Source organism: Rattus rattus, chromosome 9, assembly GCF_011064425.1.
Source record: "Rattus rattus isolate New Zealand chromosome 9, Rrattus_CSIRO_v1, whole genome shotgun sequence".
NCBI lineage: Eukaryota > Metazoa > Chordata > Mammalia > Rodentia > Muridae > Rattus > Rattus rattus.
This window is the reverse complement of record NC_046162.1, coordinates 52172398-52199822: the sequence shown is the minus strand read 5'-3', so window position 1 is coordinate 52199822 and position 27425 is coordinate 52172398. Positions and strand designations below refer to the sequence as shown.

Here is a 27425-nt window from a genome sequence, read left to right as displayed (position 1 = left end):
GTGTCCCAGCACCCCCCCCATCTGTTTATTCTTTCCTTGATCGTCAACCTACACTAGGGCATAAGACAATGGTAGGAGCTTACTACATGTACTATGATAGATTAGTGGATGAATGGCCAAAATATCACAGAGGAAAAAGGAGACACATGGCTTCTATACTTCAGTAAAAATAGTGATGGGCCAGTAAATGTTAAAGGTATATTTTCTTGGTAAACACAAACTCTTAAGCGTTAAGTCTTCCTATTACTTCACTGTTAAATACAAGGAAATAAGACCGGAAATCTTGTAAAAATTATACTAATAGGTGTTTTACTGCAACACTGAAAGTGAGCTCAGTTTTCCTTTGCATCTTTGCACTCTATGACGTGATTTTTTTTTTCCTGTCTCTCAAATGATCACATTCTTTAGTTGCTGGAACATTAGTTTAATCACACAATGCTGAACCAAACAAAGATAGAGGCAAGTTGCCCAAGGTCCTGTCAAAAAAAAAAAAGTGTTGATTGGGGGAGGAAGGGGCCTTAAAAATAAACCATTCTCTCAGTTTGGTCTTGACAACCCACAGAAAATCACCTTGTATATGTCAAATGATACTTACTTTGATAAGCTGTATATATTTTTAAGACTATATACTGCTGATTCTCACATCATTCCTGCCGAGGAGGGGGATCAGAGAATCCACTCTGGTGTTGTTAAATATTTGGTGCACTCTGAGCATGTGGCAAAGAGGATATAACTTAAAAGATACTATTCATATCAAAGCATGAACCCAAAAAAGAGGCTATAGGATGACTGTGCATAAAGTGAGAAAAATCTGATCTTCAGAGATCCTGACTACAATACTGGAGAAATTGACCAAGATTGAGGTCTGGGAAACTACCATGGCACACCTTGATGTTTCCCTACATTGTTGGAATGTCACTTGGCATTCTTCATTTTACCAGCTTGTAACTTAGATTGTCTTTTAATACACTGTTTCCCCACCTTTCCACCCAGCCTAATTCTATAATTTCATTTTGTTCCTAGTTCCTTCTTTCTGGGGATTGGTGAACTCAGCTTGGAATCTTTGCTCTGTGGGGAAGCGTCAGTCCCCTGTCAACATAGAGACCAGTCACATGATCTTCGACCCCTTTCTGACACCTCTTCGAATCAACACTGGGGGCAGGAAGGTAAGGCCGCCATGTTGCTTCCATAATGATGCGTGACGTTCATTGTCAGAGCTGGGATTCTGGATCTTAGGCTGTGTGATGTGTGAAACATAGCAATGATCACAGACCTCAAAACTACTCTGGACAAATACAGTTATGTCCAAATAATGCTATTTTTTCATAAAGTTTGTAAATTGTCCTTCATAAAATGTGTCTTACAACTCTTGCACCTGAAGAGATCAGAATTGGCCCAAGACACCCTAAGAACAAGTTCTCCACACAAAGGTGATTTATTTGCCCCAGAGGGTCAAAGGACAGGGAGTAAGAGACAAAGACAGGAGATAGAGGGTGAGGGAGAAGGGAAAAGAAACAAGGGGGTAGGGGGAGAAACAAAGGACTGCTTCTGTATATTAAAGAAACAGACTTGGTCCGTACACAAATGGCAGTTTGTAAAGAGAAAAGGGAAACCGCATGCTAGGACGAGACGTTTAATTTTGATTGGGAAGGTTAATTAAGGTGGCCCAATTGGGGAGGGGTCTTTTGATTGCTGGTCTTCAATACTTTGATAGCTGAGCCTTGGTGGTCAGCCTCATATTGGAGGAAGTAGACAAACAAGGAGACAGACCTTGGTGACGAGCTTTAGGAATATAACCTAATGGTTTGCCAAGGTAGAGGGGGTAGGGAAGAGCCACGGTTACCATGCTTGGGTCTACTAGAGCCCTTCAGGACCCCAGGAAGTTGCTTGAGATCCTATCCCTTGGTACCCCATGAAGGTCAGAACCCAGTTGACTCCCCTGCCTCCCATGTTGGAAAACCTGACACCTGGGCCTCTTCTTTTGGTCTTCATTTAACTGCACTGAAGCAGGAGGAATTTATTTTAACAAAAGTAAAATCAGACGTTTATCATCCTGGGAGGGAAAACAAACAACAATCCCCTTAGATGATTTATAAGAAAATCAATAATTAATCTTCCTAGGGGCATCTCTCTGGCTAAGAATCCTCCCTTCTGTCCGGAAATGCTGAGCTGTGCTTTTCGAGTCTTATACCAGAATCAGTCCTGCCCTCTCCTCCTGCCAGGTGCACCTCCTTAATTTGTGAAGGGCACAGTGCCTTTGGGGCCACTCATTGCTAGACTCTGGTATTTTCTCTTGCTGACTTGTTTCTATTTCACAACCTTTTACTGTTGGCTAAGATATTAGAGTTGGGGAAATGCACACGCATAGAAAATTGTATTTGAAGGTGATTTCGGTGTTGTGAATTCAAAAGACAGGAAAAGCTACTTGTGTGCAAAAAAGCTAGGGCTGAAATTATAGACATTTGTCATTCCTGGCAGATCCTTCTCCAATGCTAGATTTTTCAGGTTCTGCCATTCTTCCTCCTCTGAAGCCTTTTTCCCATCTGCACTAATCCATTTGTATGTTATATTTTTACCTTTGCTGATATATTTGAACATGTTTTGTACCATGTCATTTATGTACGTGCATGCACGCACACAAACACACGCATACACCTACATAAAAAGTTGTTGGTGGTCTTGACTGTCAAAGGGCAGATTTTAAGAAGTGTTGCATGGGGCTGGAGAAATGGCTTAGCAGGCAAGTGCTTATAGTACTTGTAGCTCAAGGTCATGGGAGGTGAGGCCAGGTCAAAGCACAGACAATTAAAGCAAAGTGGCCAGCTCAGGGTTCAGTGAGACATCTTCTCTCAAAAAACATAGAGAGGCCTCAGCTTTCACATATACAGGCAAGCACATCTGTACACACAGACACACATACACGTACCAAACACTCAAATACACATAATGCTCCTATGTAGAAAATCGTCATGCCATGTGAGATTGAGACTGTCTAGCTATGCAGTGTTTGGATGATCTTTTAAAAATTGTTTGGGAATCAATTTTTCATAGAGAGTTTCTATCTAGATGACTTGATTGCTCTGATTCTATAGAAGAAGAAAACCAAGCTAGGATCAGTGCACATGCTTTCCTTCCAGCACTCAAAAGGTAGAAGCAGGCAGATCTCTGTGAGTTTGAGGTCAGCCTGGTCTAGAGAGTGACTTCCAGACAGCCACGGCTACACAGTGAAACCTTGTCCTGATAAAACAAATTTTAATAATTAATTAATTAAAATATTTAAAAGAAAAAAATCATTCTAATTGTTCCACTGGCAGTTTTATCTAGGAACTCTAAAAGAAACTTAACATAGCTGACATACACACCATGCGGTACACAAACTACTTACTTGAAGTCACTAATGCCTGTTTCCTGGTCAGCATTTAGAAGTGAAGGTTTCAGTTTAAATAGACATTGAATTATCTTTTTCTTGTTGGAGAGGGTCACAGGGTCATAATTAGACAGAAAAGAAACAGAAACACCCAGGACAGAATGAGGCTTGGTGCCTGGGTTTCATAAACCACCTGGAAGGTAGCCAGCAAAGCAGACACTTTAACCTAAGGCCCGTGCTTGTGGGGTAGAAGGTGTCAATGAGATCGGATACTGAGTTCTAATGCTGGTGAAGGAAACGGATATTTTCCAAAGCCTTGCAGAATGCTCAGTGTTTCAGCTGCAGAGCTCTTTATCCTCCTAGGTTAGGTCTATTCTGATATTTTATCAGTTGATTTACTGTGACATTCCCTTAATTTGGGGGAATGTTTTCCTAATTTCTTTCTCACCATGTTCATTATTGATAGCAACAAAAGATGCTGAATTTTGTGTCCTTACTTTGCTGAAAGGGCTATTCAGCTCTACGAATTTTCTGTTAGAGTCTTTGGAGTCTTACAAGTATAGGACCATGTCATATATAAATAAAGATATTTTGACTGACTTCTTTCCTATCTATTTACTTCCCTTGCCATATTGCTCTAGCTAAGACTCCAAGCAAAATACTGAAGGAGTAGATACCTTTGGTTTATCCTTGGTGTAAAACAGAATGTTTTTAGTATTTCCTAGAGTCTAACGTTGACTATAGTTTATTGTATATAATGTATAAGAAGGAAATATGAGAGGAGACATTAGGGATGGTAGGAAAACCACAGTGTGTTTTCTCATACACAGTAGCTAGAAGTGTGGATGTGTATGGGGAGATACTTGGAAAAGGAATGGGTCCAGGGGAATGAGAGAGCTTAGTAAAGGGATGAGCATGCTCAAGTAACAATGATTTGCATACGTGAACACATCATTATTTTTGCGTGCTAATTAAAAGACTAGTTTCAAAATGTCTTCAAAGGGTTTTTAGGTAAAGTATGCATTGAGGGTAGAATGGGGAAAATGGCAACTTGACACAGAACTAACTCATACTCCACCTTTCATCTTAAAAGAATGCCATGCCATGAATAAAGAGAGAGCCACTGCCTTAAAAGGTACTTGGAAAGAGGAAGTCTGGCTGGGAAATAGGTTCACGTTAAAGGTCTCTTAGACGTTAGGATATTGTTGTTGATCTGGTCCTTTCCTTGGTTTATTTTCCGGGAAGCATCTTTTATTCCTTTATCTTTTCCGCTACGGTACGTTGTACCTGTTCCAAATCAATTTGCAAAGGCATGAGAGTTTGTGATTTTAGGAACATTTGCTTTGACAATGAAAATATTTATATCTGGCATGATTTGTGCTGTCAGGGGTTTGATGAGCTCAGAGCTGGCTGGCGGTGCCTTCACATTCACATAAGGCAGAAAATAAAAATATAGACCGTGGCAGGAGATGAAACGCCTGAACCTGACAGACAAGAGCTAAATCATGTCTCAAGGTTTAGAGAGCTGGCGGTTAATGGCATGTTTTGGAAGTAAGGATTCAAAACACCGCTCTGATTTTAGAGTTTTGCTGTAAAGAAATGTCCAATTCAAAAGGTTTGAGAATCAGCCTGTTAGAGGCGATATTCTGTAGAATTGGGGGTAAGGTGCCAGGCTTTGAAGCCTGAGATGAGTTGAATGTCAGGAGGTTAAATGCACCCCAGTAAATGTGTTCCTTGTCACATTTCTATCTGTGAGCATTATTCTTTCTGGCATTTAAATGTGTCTTTTCCCACAAAACCATGAAGCAGTTCCGCCAAGGACCCACCTCGTCTTTTTGTGTTTATTTTAACATTTCTGACCTGACACGGAGCTTGGGTAGATGGGATAAGGGTTTTTATTACTGTAGGCAAGAGCTGACACCAACCTCAAGATAAGAGCAACCAGGAATAATAACGACTAGATGAGAATCAAAATGTTCTGTAACTTGGATATAATGAAGAAATTTTGCTTGTATGTGTAAATATACGTGTGTGCATGTTCATGTTTATGCATACACATGCAGATATAGGTATGCGTGTGTGTGTGTGTGTGTGTGTGTGTGTGTGTGTGTGTGTGTGTGTGTGTGTGTGTGTGTGATTGTTCAGGCCACAGGGCACTCTCAGGTAATATTTTCCAGGAGATGCCTTTCTTTTATAAGACAGACTCTTTCACTGGTTGGGAGCTGGGCAAGTAGGGCAGGTGGCTGGCCAGGATGCCTCATAGGTTCTCCTGTGTCTATCTCCCCTGCATGCATCAGTACGTGTGTGTGTGTGTGTGTGTGTGTGTGTGTGTGTGTGTGTGTGTGTGTGTGTGTGTAATGTACTTCTAGGAGCTGAATTCAGCAAGCATTTAACCTACTGAGCTTTTACCCCAGTTCCTGAGAATTTTTTTTATTAAATAATAATTTTTCACCTTTTGAGGTGCTTATTCAATATTTCTTAAGACACAGTTTTTCTTAAGCCGAAATAGCTCAGTTGGGAGAGGCTTAGACTGAAGAAATACTTTTCCTTTCTTGAAAGGTAGTACTTTTCAGTCTGCTTCTTCATACCCGATATGTAATATTTTTAAATATGAAACCAAAGTAACTACTGGTTGTCTATGGGTATGAAATACCAGAATCCAGTGGCTAGTTCAAAGCCCAGGGTCACACAAATGGCTCCAACTTAACTCAGTGGATCACTGGCAAAGCCTAAAGACATACGATTGAGACCTGTAAGGAGGAAGGGGCACTGAGGACAGCAGGGAACACTGACAAGGACGAGGGTGACCAGAATACCTTATGCATATGCATGAAATTGGCAAATAAGAAAATTAATGAATGAGTTTTAATATGATCCCTTTAAACAGGTGTTGGCCTAATAGATTCATTCTAGATAAAGTTACTTAATCAACTCACGGTTTTTAAAAGTGGCTGGCAAACCGTTCACAACATCAAATCCACTTTTGAAGCATGTGGGCAGCCCCTATTGGGATCAGCTGACCTCAGCGTTCAGCTGGAACCTCTGCTTGCCCCTGGGAAACCCTGTCTGCCCCCCTGCACAAATTGGGAAACCCCATCTGCCCTCCACACCCCGAGACCCCAAACCCAACTGCACTGAAAAAACTCTAAGCAGTGGAATCGTGCTAAAGTCCTGTTCTGCATTTTTGCAGCCTATGCTATCCACTTTTTGGACATGATGAGCCTATCCAAGTGCCTGCCTAGGGCCTTAGCTTTTGACCACACTTGGGCATATTCCCATCTCCTGGCTGACTTGTCATCACCCTCTCCTAAAGTCACGCAACTTTCCTGGGACATTTCTTTGAAACCAGTGATGCTGCCCAGGAGCAATGCCAAATAAACCTGCATTTGTCTGCTTTTAATTTGGTCCGATCTGGCCTTTTGAGTCAGCAGAAGCCCTGATGAGATGGAACATGCAAAAGAAAGGGACAGGCCATCCTCAGCTCATGACTCATTCCTGTCATCTCAAAGAGGCCGGTTTCAAGTGGAGGTTGTGAGCACGGTGTTCAGGGTAAGGCCCCAGGTACCTACTTCCTGTCGTTGTTCCCAATTTCCTTTCCTTTTAACTGCTTATTACTTAGAATTTGTATGGGTTGAGTCACCACAGACATGAAACATTCAAAAGGATCTTTTCAAATCACCAGCGGTCCCAAAATGAAGAGGAGGGGGAGGATTTACCAAAACCACAGTAGGTTGGGGGTGATGGAGGAAGGGGAGGGAGTGGAGGGGCACTTTAGAGAGGAACACTGACCCTTAATGAGGGGAGCAAACAGCTTCATTGTTCTGGTTTGAATTTTAAATGCACCCACAAGCTCATGTTCTGCAGTCTTGGTCCTAGCTGTTGGTGACAGCTTGGCAAACTGTGGAAACTTTTGGAGTTAGGGTCTAATTGAAGAAAGGAAGTCACAAGGTCAGCCTTTTTCATTGTTCCCCAGCCCTTGTTTCCTGCATGATCCTTGCTTCCTGATCCAGCATAAGAGCAGCCCTGGAGACAGATTTCTTTTAGCATGAGTTGGTCTCCATAGATGTGAATGGTCTGTGTGTGTGTGTGTGTGTGTGTGTGTGTGTGTGTGTGTGTGTGTGTACTAACAAAGGTAGGCCTTTCAGTATTGCCCAACCCTTTACTCACACACCTAAGTGTGTGTGTGTGTCTGTGTGTGTGTGTAGCTGTGTGTGTGTGTGTGTGTGTGTGTGTGTGTGTGTGTGTGTGTGTGTGTGTGTGTGTGTGTGTGTGTGTGTGTACTAACAAAGGTGGGCCTTTGAGTATTGCCTAACCCTTGTATACTCACACCTAGTGTGTATGTGTGTGTGTGTGATGTGTATGCATTTGTGTATAGTGTAGGTATGTGTATGGTGTGTGTAGTGTGTTGTAGCGTGTGGGGAGTGTGTGTATGGAGGTGTGAGTGATGTACGCTTAGTGTATATATTTATGTGTAGCATGGATATGTGTAGGATGTGTGTGGTGTGTCTATAGTGTGTGTGTAGGTGTGTATAAGAGACAGGTGTGTGTGTGTGTGTGTGTGTGTACTAACAAAGGTAGCCTTTGAGTATTGCCCAACCCTTGTATACTCACACCTAAGTGTGTGTGTGTTTGTGTGTGTGTGTGTGTGACAAAACTTTTCTTAAGGAGATGAGGTGCTGCAGCACATACATTTACTCCACTCAGTTAAGTATTGTGCAACATACCAAAGTACAGTGACCACAAAAGTACAACTTGGTGAATCAAGGAGATTTATTTGGGTGATTTACAGGAGCAAAAATGACTCAAAGATAGCTGCATTACCAAAGCTGACCCCAGCACGGGTGACAACTCATAAAGCTGGGAACCTGGAGCAGCCTGCAGACAGCTCATAAGTTTGAGAGTGTCTTTTCCAGGTCCTTCAGTTGGTCTAAACCTCTTCCAGGTCACTCGGTTTGTTTCTGCTTCTTCCAGAAAGGCATTCTGGTCTGAGAGTCTTCTTAGCATCTCTGTTTGTCTGGGAGTCTTCTTTTCAGCTTGCTTGTGTTCTGAGAGGGACACTGCTCCTTTGTTGCTTACTCTGACAGGGAGATGCCCAGTGAATCTGGTCAGTTTCAGGCACTTCCTGAAAATCTCTTGAACTGCTTAAGGAGCTTCCCTGTAGGATGGAATGCTTCACTCTCTGAGGAAACTGTTAACATAACTCTTTCTCTCTCCCTCCCTGCCTCTCTCCCTCCCTCCTTCCTATCCCCTCTCTCCTTTGTGTGTGTATATGTGTGTATGTCTATCTTGCACACACACACACACACACACACACACACACACACACAGAGCAAACACTTTAATATGGTGTTTGCTACAATTGCAATCCAGATGCATAGCTCCTTTCTGAAGACAAATCTGCATAAACTTTCTGTGTCTCTCAAGTGAGCCTTAGTACTATAGTACTGTTTTCTCTCACTGAATGAATTTCTCTGGAGTCAGTGCTTTAACAAAAATTTACCCTTCACTTGACATGACCCCAAATTTTTATTCTACCTTCTCAATATCCTCTCCCTATGACTTCATTGCCACCTCCTCTTCGAAACTCCCTCGATCTCTGAGTGAGGATGAAATCCTTTTTCATTTTGCTTAAGTACTTCACTAATATTTCCTTTAGGACTTGCTTTATTGTCTATAGTACATTCGTCCTTGGATGAGGAGCTTCTTGGGTTACATAGACTTCCATATTTTCATTTTAGATCCCTGTGATTGATTGGTGTAAGATTATCATTGATTACCACTGAGAAGATTTATGAGAACTTATTCAAGAGTTGTTATGATTCAAAGTAGGAAAAAGATGGGATGCATCTATGACAAATGGAAACAATGTCATCAAAGAATCTGCCCAGAAAACTAAAGTTAAATAGCTATCACGAGATATTGAATAAGCTGAAAATATATGGACTGAGAACTGCATTTGTAGGTAAAACCATCATCACTCCCCCATTTTCAAATTTCCCCATAAAGCTCATAGCCCAGTGGACCTAGCCACAATTAATTTGTTGATATCCATAGCGCGTATGCAACACTGTGTACTCACTCTTTTTTGTATGAGGCATTTCCATTCCATCAAGCATATATATATATATATATATATATATATATATATGTATATATATATGTATATATATGTATGTATATATGTGTGTGTATTTATAATTTTTAAATTTACATATATGCATAAGTTTGGAGAGAAAATAAGATTGATAGGAGTCATATGGCAGTAACTTATTTTAAAAACTATTTGCAATAATAGTAAAATACACTAAACGAAGTGAAATCACTCATTAGAAAGTTAATTATTTGGGCATTAATTTTTAAGGGGACTAAGACGTTGTGTTAGTTGAACAACCAAGCTTTATTGAGGTCTTGGAATAAGAGCCAGCATTTTAAAAGGTGAATAGAATAAAATAAAGCCTTCAGAAAAGTCTTTAAATGTCGGATGCTCTGACCCCATGTATGCAAAATTAAAGGAAAATCGAAAGCAGATCAGGTTTTATCTGAATATGACACTAGAGTGCTGGTTTTTATTGAATAACCGATGGTAAACCTCCACAGGATACACTTCTCACCCATGTAAAACTCATGATGCTGCTCTGAAACACCACAAGCCTTTTACACTGAAAGTCTGGTATGGAAATGGGATGTATATGGCTTTGTGTGTATTTATGATATAGACTAGATCTTTAGTACCTGCCCTACTGAACAATTGCTTTCACTTCTCCCTCATTTGTATTTTGTGGTTTTGACATATTGATAATCTCCTTTCTCTGATGAAAGCAATAAGGGGGTCTACTTACAGAAATCTAACTTTAATAATAAGAAACAGGCAAGCAATTGTGGAGCAGAGAGTATGGGTCTGTGATCCTAGAAGGCAAGGTAGTCAAGGTACCAGAAAATGCTATGCTTTTAGTCAGATGTGGATAGGGAAACTTCAAAGGGTGGAATTTTAAAACATCATACTTAAAATGGAGACAGGATCTCGTTGCTTCATAGAAGATGACACTGGAGGGTTAGGAGGCTCTTAAAAAGAAATGATAGTCACACAATTGCAAGTTCTGATAGCACATAAAGGAGCTGGTGGGAGTGGAAGGTATGGAAGTGGCCGCATGGGGAGTTTTGACAGGAATAACGTTTCTGAATGACACATACGAGATGTGAGAGGAAGACTTAGAGCCAAGGAGGAGGATGGAGGCAGAAATGATTCATGCAAACCACCTCACAGTGAATACGGTCCAGAATGAATGGAGGCTTCCGGAAAATGAGGAAGACTGTTAAAGCTGCAATTAGAAGAAGGAGAAACAGTGAAGCCAGATAGGCCTCCACTGGGGAGGGGACGCGGACAGAGGACCACAGAGAAATCCTAAGACCTGGGATTGAATTTCATATTGCCATCTACCAGGCACATGTGAGGGGCTTGCCTTCTCTCAGCATCACATGTCATATGAACGCTCACCTTTTACAAGAAAAAATACACTTATTAGGCAAGGCTGGCATGTAAGCTATCAAATGTCAGTATCCAGCAAAGAACATACTCTATAACTGCTTTTTGATAGCAGAGATGCTGTAACTGGTGTTAGCGGGAGAACACAACTTAATCACATTTGAATTTCTCTGTCAGAGATGCTAATATTCATGATAGAATTGTTAACGAATGCACTAAGATCTTAGGCTAATAGATGAAGAATTCAGAGATACATCACTAGTGTCTCCTAATTCTAGAGAATGAAAGTCTATGCACCTGAAAAGGGAAATTTCCCCTTCATTATGTTTTTTTTTTCAGAGCTTAGAACCCAGGGCCTTGCGCTTACTAGGCAAGTGCTCTACCACTGAGCTAAATCCCCAACCCCACGTTATGTATTTCTAAAAAGAGTTGCAGGTCTAGGCTGATTTGGGACATGTGAGAAATATAGAGGAAGCTCGCAGGAGGCACACTTGTTCTGAGCAAAGAGACGCCAGGAGAATTCAGCACATTGCTGATTTCTCACTCACCTGTATTTTGTGGTTTAGACATATCAATAATCTCCTTTCTCTGATGAAAGCAATAAGGGGGTCTACTTCCTCTGCAAGAGGGGCCATGTCTGTGAAGTACCCTTTACCGAGAAGAGACAATCTAGAAAACAGAACCCCCCAATGCTGAGGGCAGGATTCACTCTAGGAGAGTCATTGAGAGAGAAAAGTAAAGAAGAAATGGAGCAAAGTGAAGAAGTAGGGTGAGGGGCACCCTTCCCAGAGGAGCAAAAGAAGGAGGAGAAGGAGATTCTCTGGGAGGAGGAGACTGGCAGGAGAAGGGGGCCAGATATTTGGATGTAAAGTGAGAAAATAAATTAATCGAGAAAAGATATATTAACAAAAAATGTGCATGCTGTATTTTTGGGTTTTTTTTTTTCTGTCTTACCTTATCTATCATCCATCCATCTATTTATCAACCAATCATCAACTTGTCAGAAAGGAAAATATCTTAAGTAGTCATTTCATCTACCTGACAGCTGTCCTTTTCCCATGAAGCCTCAGATATACAGAAGTAGCCCCAGTGTTTACAAGTAACTTAGACCAGATTTCCATTCAAAACAGGAATCAGAGCTCTATGAAAATTGAATGGCCCTCATTACACTGAGATCACAGAAAATAAGAACTCTGGAAAGCACTAAGGGCTACTTGAGATGGCAGAATACACTGAATTCGGATGAGAACTTTGAGTTCACCCTTCCCACCTAGAATGCTGTTGCCCCTGTAGAGGTAAGACAGGGCCCATGAAATGCATTTCCTGGAATTAGTATATAATGAGGATGTTACCCCTTCCTTAAGGAAATTCCCTTTGAAGCACTAATGTGGGCATTGCTTTCTTTCAATCCCTATCAATATTGCTCCTCAAGATTCGTAATACAGAACTCTATCCTTGAGAATATTTCTCTTTGGGTTGCCAAGAGTGGACAATTCAGGGCAAAATGAATACTGCTCAAGCAAAGATTCAGATTAATGATAATGAAATGAGGCCAAGGTAATTGTGTTTGTTCTTGGAGCAGCGCTTCCAGAAGTACAAGTTCTCAGTGAGTACCAGTAATGAAAGATGTGTAGAACAGCGAAGACTCAGATGCTATGCCCAAAGTCAGAATGTAGGCTCAGTGCAAGGTTGCTCTGCGATGGGTACCATTGCCTTCCTGAGGTCTGGGCTGAGGATTGCTGCTCACCGTCTTTGCAGCTCTTTTCCATTTTTACCTCTTGATAGCATCCAGGAAATCAATGTAGTCATCAGTCAGGTCTCTCAAGGAAACACCTGGCTGTTGGCTTCCATGGCTTATAAATGTATCTAATTCTCGTCCTGCGCCTCTGGTGAGCAATCAGTCATTTTTGCTTCCCTTCTCTGCTTCTTGTTCTTTTACTCATATTATGTTATTTCTTATACTTGGTCATATCCATTTCTCTGTACTCCAATATCCTTTTGCTTTCTCTTACATCTTTTCCAAACTCTTCTTCCTCTGTTTCTGGTCATGAAGACACACAACCAAGAAAACAAAATGTCCTCCTTTTTGCGCCACAGTGGAATGAGTTCTTTTCTTTCACAGAACATTGTTACTAAACGTGAAAAGATTGGAGATTTGAGAGCCGATACTTGAGTACAGGAACAGTCACGTTATCTGAAACTGAGCATAATTTCTTTAAGCAACTATGATAACTATTAACTCCAATTATTTAATTTGCAGGCAGAAAATATTATGGAGTGAAGAGAATGGAAGGGGAGATAGCATGATTTGCATAGCCATCGTATCACACAGATTTAGATTTCTGCATATGTCATCCCCCAGGTGAAGCTAACAGGCATTTTATGAGTTAAATAGCCTTTTGATACGAATCAGGCTGGAACTATGGTTGAATGTTAAAGGGCATCAGCTATGGGGTCTAGTTTCTATTTCCAGCATATGAAAGCTCATAACTGTCTATAACTTCAGTTCCAGGGGCTCTGGAAATAAACAAGGCAACAACATGTGTTATTCGGCCACTCTACTTAAGCCTCAACTATCCTATCCTCCCTCTGAATAAGCAAGGGAACAGGAGGAGACAAACATGTCCATAGCCCCTCAAAAACTTGTCTTATTTTTTGAGATTATAATTACAACATTACTTCTCCTTTCTGTCCTTCAAATCTATGACCATTTTTTATTAACTGTTGTCACACACACACACACACACACACACACACACACAAGCATAAGTATTTCTAAATAAATAACTACAACCCTCTCGCCCGTTCAGTCTGTATAACGTCACCTGTATGTATGATTTGGGGGCTGACCATTTGGTTTTAGATAACCAAATGGTGTGAGTCCTCAACCCTACATATAGCATGGTTTTGTGGTTGTTTTCAAGTTACCATCTCACTGAAGCCAAGGACAAGTAGTTCTATAGCAATCAAGATAAGAAAAATTATCTGGATCCAGCTGTAGTGGTGTATACCTTTAACCCCAGCATTCTGGGGATAGGAAGCCAAAGGATAGTGTATTTGAGGCCAGCCTAAGATACATCATGCGTTCTAGGCCAACTTGAACTTACTATAGCAAGAATTTGTCTCAAAGAGATGGGGAAGAGGGGGGAATGGAGAGAGGGAAAAGAAAAATGGTATAATACCTGAACAGCAGCAGAAATAGCCACTAGTAAAAAGATTTAAATTTTTATGTTAAAAAAAATTTGATTTGTTCTGCATTTATTCCAAGAAGGCTTTGAAAGATACCAGTCTCTTCCCAGAAAGCCTAATTGTTTAGATGGATAAACCAGAGAAAATGTTCCACATGAATCGTAGGCACTTTGGATCTTATTAAACGGAGCCCAGTTCCTGGGAAATGTCTGAAAAAATGGAAATAAAAGTAGTATCCTCATAAACAAAGCCCCTCCCCACTCTGAGCAAGGCATACAGATAATGACTGAAGGATAGAGAGCCGGGCTGACACTGGAAAACCTGGGGTTGAAAAATACAATTTTGAGCTAGATAACATCAACAGCCGAGCATCTGGGAGGCCGTCAGACTTAATTTTCGCTATGAAAACAGAATGTCACGGAGATAAAATTTTGACAATGCCAGATAAAAGATTAAGAGTAACTAGAGTAACCAACTCACCTCTTTACAGTCAGTTTTAGCCCCATCCTTACTGTGTAAGATGCTGGAAACAGGAACCAAACTTCAGACAATGGCAAGATTAGCCATTCAGCACAGCAGCTCGATGCACACCGTGTGTTCCTTAGGTCCACAGCTTCCTTCTGATGACGACGTCAACCTCCACTGAAAGTGTCACATCATTTGCTGTTTTGCCTCAGACCTTTCTCATGTGTAACATTTACGCTGGCATTAGTTATCTCTGGCCTCTAGTCTTGAAGCACACATGTTCTAAGTAATAAAAAAATAAGTGCATACATGTAATGTCATCTGATGTGGATTTGATCTCATTTCTACCACTGGATGACTACACTTTACTGTGGTATACCCAATGGATATCTATCAAGCTAGCAATATCTGTCTTACCACAACTAATTTTATCATGTTAATATGAAAAATAAAATTACTATTACATCTAAGAACCTGAGTTTCCTTATTTCTACTTTTCCCTGTAATATTTAGAAATTTCTATTTTCATTTATTATTTAAAATATTTTATATGTATGAGGATTTTACCTGCATATGTATCTGTTACCAAGAGAATTCTTGGTGCCCATGGAACCAGAGGAGGGCATCAGATCCTTTGCAACTGGAGCTGAGCTACAAAAGATTGTGGGCCACCACATTGGTGCTGCGAATTGAACTTGGGTTCTCTAGAAGAACAGCCAGCTCTCTTAACCACCAAGCCATCTCTCAGCCTCACCACATAGTTATTTTTTATTGAAAAAGACATTCTTCCTTTACTTGTTAGCCAACCATCTATTTGCATTGTTTTTTAGTACAAGCACACACAACTTGGGCTATCATGAAGGAAAGAAGTGAACATTATTTGAAACATGTTGCTATTTATTTCTTGGCTACTAGATAAGATTAAATATAAAATAAGCGAACCCAGTGGCTGTTGATCATTATTAGTCTGAAATTATTCACTTGCAGTATGTAAAATAGAATACAGTAGGATTTGGCTGAATTATCCATTCAAAATCTGTGTCGTCTCACTCTTCCAGAGCTTATAAAACCAGTTTACAATGATGCTCGAAAGAACAATCTTCAGGAAAAAAACTGCATGGAAACAGAGGAAGTGAGTGAGTCCAGGGAGAGGTTCAGCAAAAATAGGAGTTCAACCAGACTCCGGTGGAATGTTAACCCACAGCTACCTCTTGAGCACAAATATTATCATAGAACTACCATTCCCCATGCCAAGGAGCTAGAGAGCACCAGTGTGTTCTACAAGGGTAAAACACCCATAGAATAGTATTTACAAGCAAGTGATATTTACATATGGAGGGGGAACCAATGGAGTCTGTTTATAAGTTTATAAATTTTTATAGTTCTCTTTTTCTTCTTCCTCCATCTTTTCTTGATTTTTGTTTGTTTGGTTGGTTGGTTGGTTCTTTTTGTTTTGTTGTTGTTGTTGTTGTTGTTTTGATTCTCAATAGTTTTCTCTTTTTCTAACATTTTGAAATCTTTATTAAAGAACAGAGCCTATTGTGATCATATCCCCATCTTCATGCCTCTCCTTGTCTTGCTAAATACCCTTCCTCTTGATTTGTCCCCCTCCTTTCTTCTTGTGTTTTTTTCTAATGCAAGTCTTGCTCAAGTAGGCTCGTCTACCACATGCTTGTGATTGTGATGGTCATGTTTCATCTAGAAGACAGCATCTAATGGCATTCTTCTTTATCCCTCTGGCTCTCAGTCTTTCTACCCCATATTCTGTTATGGTCCATAGGCCTTACAGAAGATAATATGGGTATTCTGCTTAAGGTTCTCACCACTTTGACCAACCACAAGACCATATTAAATAGTGCCCTATGTAAATAGAAGCTTCTCTGACACAGGCTGACAGCAGCACTGGGCTATGGATATAATCATGAATTTTATGAGGTAGTTTGGCCTATGTACTCCCTTATTAATACATTCTCCCCTAGAGCCTGTGTCTCCAGCCATAGACTTTTGACTAAATATATAGTACCAGGCCTCAAATCCAATGAAAAAGTGGTTGAATATACCCAAGAGTCATGGCACACTATTACACCACTGGGTACCTCTTGACTATCACATCAGAACTACAGCCTTCAGGGTTCTCAGAATGGCAGTTGAAGGATTTTCTTCTCTAGCAGTCTTCATGGGTTCTATGATGTCCCTCCACTAGCGGCCTGGATAGCACCTACTTTCTCACACTCAGTGCTAGCCAGTAGAGAAGATGTGTCCATCTCAGCTGCAGCTTGATTTCCCCGTATCCTGTATCCAGTGTGCATGATGTCCTCAGAAAGTCTTAACTAGAGCTGTAAGACAAGAAAAGCAAGTTAAATGGCTATAAATGGGAAAGGGGAATGTCAAGTATCCTTGTTTGCAGATATAACCCTAACGACTCCACCAGAAAACTCTTAACATTGATAAACACATTGGGCAAAGTGATTGGCTACACAGTTATTATATGATGCTCATAGCCTTCTTCTATAGTAATAAGACACAGCTGAAAATCAGGGGACCACCATTCACAGTCACACCAAAAGTAATTAAATTACCTTATACCAACCTTTAAAAAGCCCATTTTGTGTATCTTCCTACATCTGTGTTCAATGATATTAGGTTGGCAACTTAAACCCATCATAGCAAAAGCGTTCACGCCACAGGAATCTGTGAGCACTGTACATCCCATGACATGTTTTTCTGCCATGCTGGCTGATTCAACTATACCAGCATGGTACTGCTCTTAGGGGTCAGGATACCCCCAGTGTGTACTGCACTCAATACTTACAAAGGCTGGGGAGCCAATCCAGATGAATCACCGATAACGTTGATGGTAGCTAGAGTTGAAAAAATGCTTTAGACTGATTAGAAATACTCTTATCAGAAATGTACCTCGAAGCCATAGAATGGCTTTACTGCAGAATGTTGCAGACCGAGTCACATGCATCCCAGATCCAACTTTTTCCAGCTACAGTGCCTGTGGCCTGCCTCCCTCGAAAAGTCTGGAGTGAAGAGGGAGCATTCGATTCTATGGCAATCTCGCTTCTCACACCTCTGGTTCTAATTTCTCCTTAAAATTTTTCTCCTTACTTACTTGTCTCCTACAAGCCACAGTCCTCCAATATCTCTACTAATTTAAGCTTTTTCTGCTCATAACCTGGATGCTCCTAGACTAGTTTGTAACCTCGTGGGCCCACCCCAATCCCTTCACCAGCTTCCTTTGGGTGACACTCCATTCCCCACAGCGCGGCATGCAACACTATAAACACATGGTCTAGGCACATTCAAAAAGCACAGAGCAAGGAGGGAGGGATCTCTTAGGGTTTTCTAAGTGGTCTTTATCTTACATAACCAGTGTTTTGAGTTCAGAAAAGAAAGATTAAAAACATTCTGGGGAAGCGAGGGAATGACCCTCCACCAGGAAGTCCTGAGTCCATGCTGTTCAATCAATTGGAAGGATTACTGGGTATTTTCCTCAAGAGTATAATATATGACAACTGCCAAGCTTCCCTTTTGTGATTACAAAAAGGACAGATAGTGGAGCAAGCCATATTTCAGCACTGCAGGGATCTAAAAAAATGAACTGCTAAAAGCGGCCCAGAAGGAATGAATAGCAATAAGACATCAATGTCATCCATATACTGATTTGTGATGAATTTCCAAAAGGCTTAATGCTATGATGCTGTGATATATAGGAGCTCCTGAAAGTTAATGACTGTAAGTTATCCACTTGGAAGAATATAATGGGGAGAAGTGAGCGGTCACAGATAATATATAAACAGGTAACAATATTAATGTAGTCACAGTGTTCTGTGTGTCCCGTGTTGCTGCCCTCTATATCTTAGAAAGAAAAATTGAAAGCCTAGTGAAGACATGAGAAAGTCAAACGTTACACAAACACTCGGGCTCGCACATCCAGAAAGGCTTTTAGTTTGCTGTATAGTAGACAGAGACAAACATAACTGAAAGGAAGAGTGAATACGCATATGTTGATCACCTTTGCAAGGTGAGTTACTAACAGCCAGAACTCTCTGGGGGATGCATTCAAGTAAGAACAACAGAATCTGGACGAACTAATGGTGTTTGCCAGTTAAGACGTTGTCTGGTATTTGCACATGGGTTTGCGCTTTAAAGAACTGTCAGAGAGTACAGAGGCTGTACGAACATGGTTTGTTTCAACCCAAAGTCTGGGTACCTTTTGACCTAGGGGTGTGTGTGTGTGTGTGTGTGTGTGTGTGTGTGAGAGAGAGAGAGAGAGAGAGAGAGAGAGAGAGAGAGACAGAGAGAGAGAGAGAGAGAGAGAGACAGAGACAGAGACAGAGACAGAGACAGAGAGAGACAGAGAGAGAAACACAGAGACACAGAGAAGCCAAGCTGACCTCAAACTCATAGAAATCTGTCTCTCTGTCCCCAAAGTGCTGGGATTAAAGGCGTGTGCCACTTTTCAAGCTGTTAATGGTGGCTCTGCTTCTTGTTCAGCCCAGCTCCATGAGTGTTTTATCCTGGTGGATGGTGCTATAGGTTTGCTTGATTTCCTGCCTGCTACTCTCACCCCACACATGGTAGTCCAACAGTCCTTCAGTGCATTGATGAGTTAGTAGTTAATTTCCCTATGCCTTTCATTCATCTTAAAGGGGCCACTTAGAAATCCCAAGCAGAGGTGTTGTCATCACTCTACCAGTTCTCGCAGTTCAAGCCAGAGGCAAACAGTCTTGATATCCAGGACAGAGTGCTTATGCTTGTTCTCACTAGCGAGACAGCTCTGCCTTTCCTGCTGCCTTGTCTATCTTATGATCTCAGTCTTCCACATCTGAGATCGCTCCTCCCTCAGAAACATAAGCTACCCTTCGGCAGTTCTGATAGATACCTTTCCAAGTTCCATGGAGCTCAGGACCCATCAGGACATAACTTTTAAAGCCAAAAGCCTCAAAGGACTGGCCAGCATAGTCCCTCTGCCTGTTTCTCCTAGGCAGTCATCCTTGAAGTCATTTCACACAATGTGCATAATTTAACCGGACCGAGGCTGACATGACTTTGTCATTCATTTCTCAGGCTGCCCTCACTTCTCTTTGGTTAATAGCGATGATGATGATGGATAGAACTATTAGGGTTGTTCCTCTCCTGGTCCAGTGTTAATATGGAAAGGAATGTAAGAGGGACCCTCCATTCTCCAGTGTTTCTAAAGTGTGGCAATCAAATCAAAGGCATGGTGTTCACATAAGACCTTTGTGCCAGCATATCCCAGCTCTCCAAGTTTCTGCCTCTGCCTGGCTCCCATGCTTCCTGGGTGACTGAGCTAAGAGAAGACACGGTCACTCCTGCTTCTCTCCATACTAGCATGCTTCTTTACTCTTGCTGCATAACAGGGCACAGGCACTCCCATCTGTAATAGTCCTGTAAGTCAACTGAAGGCCTCTGCCAATGCCTGAATGGTCTGAATGCCTTCACCGTGAAGTGACTTCAGTATTCTTTCAGGTTTCATAGGGTATAGTATAGTTTTAGTTTTGTGGGGTTTGTTTGTTTATTTGTTTGTTTGGGGGTGTATTTTCAGTAATTTTTTCTTCGCTTTTGTTTTTTGTTTTTTTACCTCCTAGAAACCTCTGACCAAGATAAAAATATTAAACACGATCCCTGGGACTTAGAAGCCATTTGAGTGTCCTTGTCAGGTTAGGGCTCAGAAAGTCTCAGCCACCAACAAAAGGACGCCTGCCCTTAGGCATACACCTATAGGCTCTTCTGTGCCAAGCCATCCATCTTCATCTATCCTTTCAAGTACCAAATGCTGGTGTGTCTCCTCGCTCTGCTTTTCCTAGAGTTCTTGCAGTCAGCTCCCAAGTCCTCTTGGCTATTTCCTGAGAGTGTTCAGAAACCTTTAGGTAAATGAGTTTCTTAAAGGCCAGAGTCACTGCCTTGTGATTTCAGAAGAATAGCAAGGTAAGCTCTTTGTTGGCTCCCTGGGCACCAGCAGGAAATAGCTTCCTGGTCTCTCTTTCTTTGTATATGGCTGCCTCCCCTCTGCTCCTTAGCTTCCACCTCTTATGAGTGGCCAAAGCTGGGGCTTGAGCTTTTCTGCCTTAGCTGAGGAGCCAATCGCAATGCACACAGGTGGGCTGCCTAAGAGGTCTTCATTTTTTTTTTTTACATGACTGCAGCCTTATTTGAATGGACTATGAGGTGTAGATGGGTATTGTATCCTTCCGTTACCAAGGCTTTTCAAAAGATAAAGTATACATTATACTGCGTGGAGTCTATGATGGTTCGGTAAAATACGATAATGCTACTGCACACGCCGTTCTCTTGGGTGCGATATCGGGAAAATGTTTTCCTCTGACAGTTTTCTATAATGGATGAAAATATTCTCTTTCAGTGCAGTGATTGAAGCGTATTATTGGAGTCAGCTAATCTGCCCCTGAAATGCTGGTATTTGAAAACCAAATTTAAGGCTTAAGACATTTCTGCTTTACGATCATTGACACTGATGTTAGTAAACTCTCTCTCTCTCTCTCTCTCTCTCTCTCTCTCTCTCTCTCTCTCTCTCGCTATGAAGAAGAGAAATGGCAGGCAAGGTTTTTTGACGCTACCATGTGCTTTTTAGTAACTGTAGCATATGGAGCACAGCAAATAAACTGTGAAGGTGACAGGATGCATCAGAGAAAGGATGTCCTTGGACTCTGATGGCTCTTCAGCGGGTTTCTTTACTTCCGTAAGCCTGCCTCCTGGTCGGTAGGATGCAGTTAATAATGGAGATCTCTAGTGAGGATCACAGCCTATTCTAAGGCGCACTGGAGAGTTTCCTGTCAGCTTGACCCAAGCTAAAGTCATTTCAAAGGAGGGAACCTTGATTAAGAAAATGCCTCCGTAAGATCCAGCTCTAAGCCAGCCTGTAGGGCATTTTCTTCATTAGTGATTGGTGGAGGAGGGCCCAGGCCAGAGCGCGCAGTAGTATCCATGTGGCTGGTGCTCCTGGGTGCTATGAGAAAGCAGGCTCAGCAAACCCTGATGAGCGAGCCAGTAAGCAGCACCCCTCCGTTGCCTCTGCATCAGCGCTTGCCTCCAAGTGTTAGCACTAATTGAATTCTTGCCCTGACCTCCCTCAATGATAGACTATGATGTGGAAGTGTAAGCCAAATAAACCCTTTCCTCCCCAACTTGCTTTTGGCCATGATGTTTCATCAGAGCAATGGAACGCTGACTAAGACAGAAGTGGAAAAGGTTTTCATATGTATGCCTACCACATAATGCTTCCACAACTTATTTTAAGACTTTACTTTTGTTTTGTTTTATTTTTTGTTCAGTTGGTTGATTTTGTTGTTCATAGTTGTTGTTGTTGCTGTTGTTTGTGTTTGATTTTTTTTTTTAAGACAGGGTTTCTCTGTGTGACCCTGGCTGTCCTGGAACTCATTCTGTAGACCGGGCTGCCCTTGATCTCAGAGATCTGCCTGCCTCTGCCTCCCACGTGCTGGAATTAAAGGCATGTGCCACCGCACCTGGTTAAGATTCATTGTTTTGAATTTTAATTATCTGTGCATGGCTGTGTCTGTCTGGGGGTTTGTGCACATGAGAATAACGTTCATGGAGACCAGAAGAGTGCATTGGGTCCCCCAGAGCCATAGATAGAGGTGGTTGGGGGCTGCCTAACCTGAGTGCTAGGAACTTAACTCAGGCCCTGTGCAAGAGCCCAGTGCACTCTTAACCACAGAGCCATCTCCTACAACTTACTTTTATTTCATTCTAGAGAAGTATCTGGCCCTGGAAATCATATCAAGCGAGGCTACTAAGAATCATTGGCTTTCAATTTGAAGCCAATATTATTTATGCTGTCAGTATAGCCTTCCTTTTTAATCCATACAATTGCCAAGAATACTGTGTCTGAAGAATTTACAGAAGGCATTCTTCTTTATACCTATACTTCTTAGTCTTGATGTAATACAGAAACTCATGTAAATTAATCATGTAATTTCTCGTGTACTTCATAATACCACATGAAATCGTGATTAATGGATCGTGTTTCTTCCATTTGGCATATGGTGATTGCCGATTAAATATGCATTAAAGTTTTTGCAGATATACTATAAACATTTATTATATTATTTGGATACCTTATCAAAGTAGGAGTATTCAGAATTCCAGAGTTTCAAATTACAACTTCTATAGTATTCCATAGAAAATGAGAACTAGGACATTCAAACTTTTTACAGAATTTACAGTGACATTTCTACCTGTATAATAAGTAGTGTTTAACTGAGGATGAGTTAGGCTCCTACTTTAGTTTCCAGAGTTCTTTTATTCATCCATTTCTATTTTCTCTCAGTCTTTCGAGCTTCTTCTAGATTGTTCTTATGCATCATTTCAATCAATATTCTTAGCCTCCTCCTTCCCACATTCATCATTGAGCAAAAACCATACATAATATCTGTTCCAATACTCAAGGGTTCATGGGACATGAAAGCAAAGGTCTGATGATGTAGTGGTTTGCCCTGGAGTTATCTGTATTTTGATGCTAATTCCACTGCCCCAAGAAAGGCTGCCTAGTCACATGCTCAGGACTCAGGTGACTTCACCAGAACCTTCTCCCCATTGAATTTGTAAAATACAGGTGAGGGGCAGGTACAGGACAGAAGGAGGCCTGCCATTGGATGAGAAGGAAGGATGGGTGGGAGAGAAGTTTGAAGGAAGAAGAGGAGACTGGAACGGAAAGGAGGAAGACACAGGAGAGAGAGGGCGAGAAGCCATGGTAGGTGACGTTAAGATTCCACTCTGTGTATTTACAGGTTGTTATTAATGTTCTTAAGGGATGGATGGTAGTGGGCTTTGTATGTTTAGGTGGGCAATTATATCTTACCAACTGGGTCAAAGGTTAATGTGTTGTGTGTTCTTTTATGTGACAGTTTGAGTGTAGCAAAGTGTGTGGTGGCTGGAGACACTGGGCCACCGCAGAGTTGGGATGTGTTTCCCCCATCTAGCAGATATCTTGAGGCACTGAGGTGCTGGACCTAGTGGAGGTAAAAGACAATCTTTTTTTTTTATATTTTTACAACAACATTGTGATGCTATGTAGAGTAAGCTATCTCTACAACACTTACTTCAAATTGCTTATAATTCTTTCCTGGATCTGTTACTATCCCAGGATCAGTTAATTTTCCAGCAAGCAAAAGCAGGATTTCTGTAAACCCATAGAAGCCACATGTGGGAATAAACATCAAAAAAAATGAGCAATTATAGTTCATTAATTAAATTTGGATATTTAAAATATATTCATGATCATTCTCTGATTAAATCTTCACACCAACTTTGAGAAATAGTCAAGACAGGCTCTTAGCCAGAGACACTCACCACAATGATAGTCCACAACTAACTACTAACTCCTGATGGGATGAAGTGTGAACATGCTTTAAGTCTTGCCTATGAGTCTTCAGGTCGCCTGTGACAGGTCTGACTTCAATTTTCAGAGCAGGCCAGATGCAATTCTGAGGTTTGGAATGAAGGGGCAGATGCCAGCTACTGCCTGTTCTGTTGGCCAAGATGAAAAGTTTTCAGAAGGGAATGAGGAAACGTGTAAGCCTCAGTCACATGACCACATCCCCCTGGTCAAAACGCACATCAAGCTGTGACTTTCATCCTCATTCTTCCCAAAGCTTAATCTGACCTAGAGAACTTAGAAAAAAAAAAACTTTTAAATTACCCCAAAAAAGATTAAAAGACAACGTCTATTAAACCAAAATCTGTCCCCTCCCCTGATAACAAGCACCTTTAAGCTCATTTTGCTTTAAGAAGCTCAAATTTATGACAATGGCATGGATTTGCTCTTGGCTTTCAGTAAAGGATGGTACATTCAGGTTTCCCAATGTAGCTCCAGGAGTGATATCTTTAACTCCAAGAGACTTAGAGAAAACCCTTTCAACTCCGGACAAGACATGTGCTTTTCCCTCCGTGGAAACTCTGCTGTCCACTCCCCTCCTAGTGTCCAGACATTCGTAGCCATTCTTTAACTTGTGATAAAACTGGAAGACCTTTGTGACATACTAAGTTTCTCTCCAGATCCCACCATCCCGTGTTAGTCCATGCCAATTTGACTGTAACCACTTTTGCCCCTTCTTGTGACTCTTACACACGATAGCTAACATGTTGTGTTTTGTTCTGTTGTTAGCCAAACCAAGTCATTTGTAGAATGAGATGGGAGGGAAGAAAGAACAAAACAAATATTTACATAAAGCCGTACATTCTCTCGGGAGCATCTGATTAAGAAGGGAATCAGCTCCTCTATTGCTCTGCCATTTTTATTAATTACCATTGGTCCATGGATATTCTCTTTATAATCAAAATTGAATCACATCTTTGGAGATTAAGTTTCCTAAAAGAGCTTACGGGTAGGATCAGAGGGGATTCGCATTGTCTCTAATGCTCCCTCTGACACCAGCTCCCTCTCTAAGCCTCTGCCCCTGCCTGAGTCTAGCCTGAACCCACAAAAGGACATGAGCCCTCCCTTCGCTCTTAATTTCCATCACTGTGTATCTCAGGAGGGGCCTGGTTTAAACAGCTCCGGTCACCCAGATTTCAAAAACCAGACAAACACTACAGGCAGGAGAAAGTAGATTAAGCAAAGCAGTTTTATTTGGGTGACCACTATTTTATATTTTTAAGTGGAGTACATTTTGAAATGCAGGTACAGTAGGATGGCTCTTTATTCTTTAAAAGCTTTTGCCAGAGCTAGAAAGATGGTTCAGTCAATAAGACAGTTGCCTCAAAAGCGTGAGGACCTGATTTTAGATCCCTACCGTAGTATAAAAAGCCAACTGTGATTGGGCGAGCTTGTCGAGTCAGAGACGGCAAGATGGCGGATAGAAACAGGCGCATTCTGAAGCTCACTTGCCGGCTTCCTTGGGATAGTTGATGAAGTTCCAGGCAAATTAGAGACTCTGCCTCAAACACAAGGTGTAAGGTGCCAACATCTGCCATTGTCCTCTGGTCTCCACATTTGAACATCCACATGTGAACAGTACACACACACACACACACACACACACACACACACACACACACACAATGTTAGGTATAAAAATCAGTGAAGCCAAGAAGGACCCAGGAGCTCTGACTTGTCCTGTGGGCTACTGAGGGAAGGGATCTTTCTCTCCACTTTTGTTACATTGGCAAGGAGTGAGTGCTACAAACCCCTAAGATACTGAATGGTCCTCTAAGGAAACAGGAAGCTTTTTCTAAAAAACCAAATCATGAAAACTAAACATCATGCTGGGCATCCAAGCAACACCTATGAAAAGGACATCCATAGAAGATCTCTAAAACAGAGTCTTCATCCTTTGAATGGACAATTAGAGCTTGACACGTTTGCTCCTGTCTCAGCACTATGATTTTGTTCTTACGAAAAAGCACTGCTTTTTATTTCTAATATTCCCTACACTTCTTCAGTATCTTACCGCGTCTCAAAATAACTCCACAGAAAGAGCAGCAGGTAGCAGGTTCCCTGGCTAACCTGAAGCAGTCGCCTCTGAACCGCACCTGACTTGTGAGGCTTCCTCTTCCTTGATGTCATGGTGGGAAACTGCTTGGTTGCTGGGTGAATAGTCACAGTAACAGCTACAAACCTGACCTCCGGTTCTGTGGAGGCTCCATCAGCCCTTGAGGGAACTTCTACAGAAACATTTGCCATTGGTTAAGTGAGAACCTGAGTTTTCATCTTTAACTGGGGGCAGAAAAGAGAGATCTGAATACATTCTTCACTTTCCATCTCATCTTTGATGAGAAACGATGCACACATTGACCCCGGCTTTGGAAGACACGGCATAGTTAGTCTGCAACATGTGCGCGCTGGCTCACGCAGTCACTCAAATAACAATTACCCTGATAGGTACAGGCAGCTGCAATGCTGGACTCTACCGAGGGCCAGATGAAATGAAGACAGACATCTAGTTATAAAAAACCAAGGACGTGTTATTCAGCGAGAGTGACCTTTTTTAGTAATGTCTTTATGTTCATACCAGATTAGCATAATCAGAGCTTGAGTCCCTCTCCATTTGGACAGATGTCACAGTACACAGCTTCCCTAGTGATTTGGTGAAGTGGGTACTAAACATGCCTTTGGAATATGAGCTTATATTGTTATGTTGTAGGTTTTAATCCAGTGGGTGAGACAGGAGTCATTTGGGAGACTCCGATCACTCCTTAACTGAACTGACTTTATTTAGTAAGTGCATTTCCTGTCTCCCTAATAGTTACAAAATAAAATGGCCAATATGCTCAATCATTCCTAGGATCCGCTTCTATTTTATTTTGGCATTAACTTTCAAAACACCAAAAGTATTTAAAGTACAAGTCAAGTATAGGAAGACACAGAGTCGAACTCTCTCTCTCAGAGGAAAACTCGGCTGCTTAGCAAAATCTAATCTACCAAGCAGGAGCTGTCAACATGATAAATATTCCAGCTTTTATTATCAGTTTACATACCAGAGCAGACGAAAAGGAGAAAATTATTCACATGCTCAAAATCTGTTAAACTGATGTTGTCTGACTTCAAGTGACAGAGACCCCAAAGAAACTCAAATTTAAGATGGAAACTCTGGCTCTCCAGGGCCTTCTGATCTCTTGATGCCCCCGAAGTAATTACACCGTCACACATGAGCTCTCCCAGGTTCAACATGTGTGGGAATGACTTTTTTTTTTTCAATTAATCTCCATGCCTTAGGTAACTGCAGGCTTCATTGGGTGCTGGGTGTATGCAGAAGCAAGGGCAGAATTTCAAATGGAACCAGGCCTCAAATTTGAAATTAGAAAATCCTAGGCAGAACTAAGTGCAGAGGCACATGCCTGTAATTCCAGTACTTAGGAGACTGATTTAGGAGGATCCTGAGTTTCAGGCTACCCTGGAACACATACTAAGTTCTA

General features: G+C 41.5%; 1 protein-coding gene across 1 annotated transcript in view; it reads left to right on the top strand.

Moving 5' to 3' along the window:
• The window catches only part of Ca10 (carbonic anhydrase 10), a 489824-nt gene that overhangs the window by 204948 nt on the left and 257451 nt on the right, over positions 1-27425 (top strand). The window contains exon 3 of the mRNA XM_032911624.1: positions 1024-1166. Within this exon, the coding sequence (XP_032767515.1) occupies positions 1024-1166 (143 nt within the window). The remainder of the gene's footprint in view (positions 1-1023; positions 1167-27425) is intronic.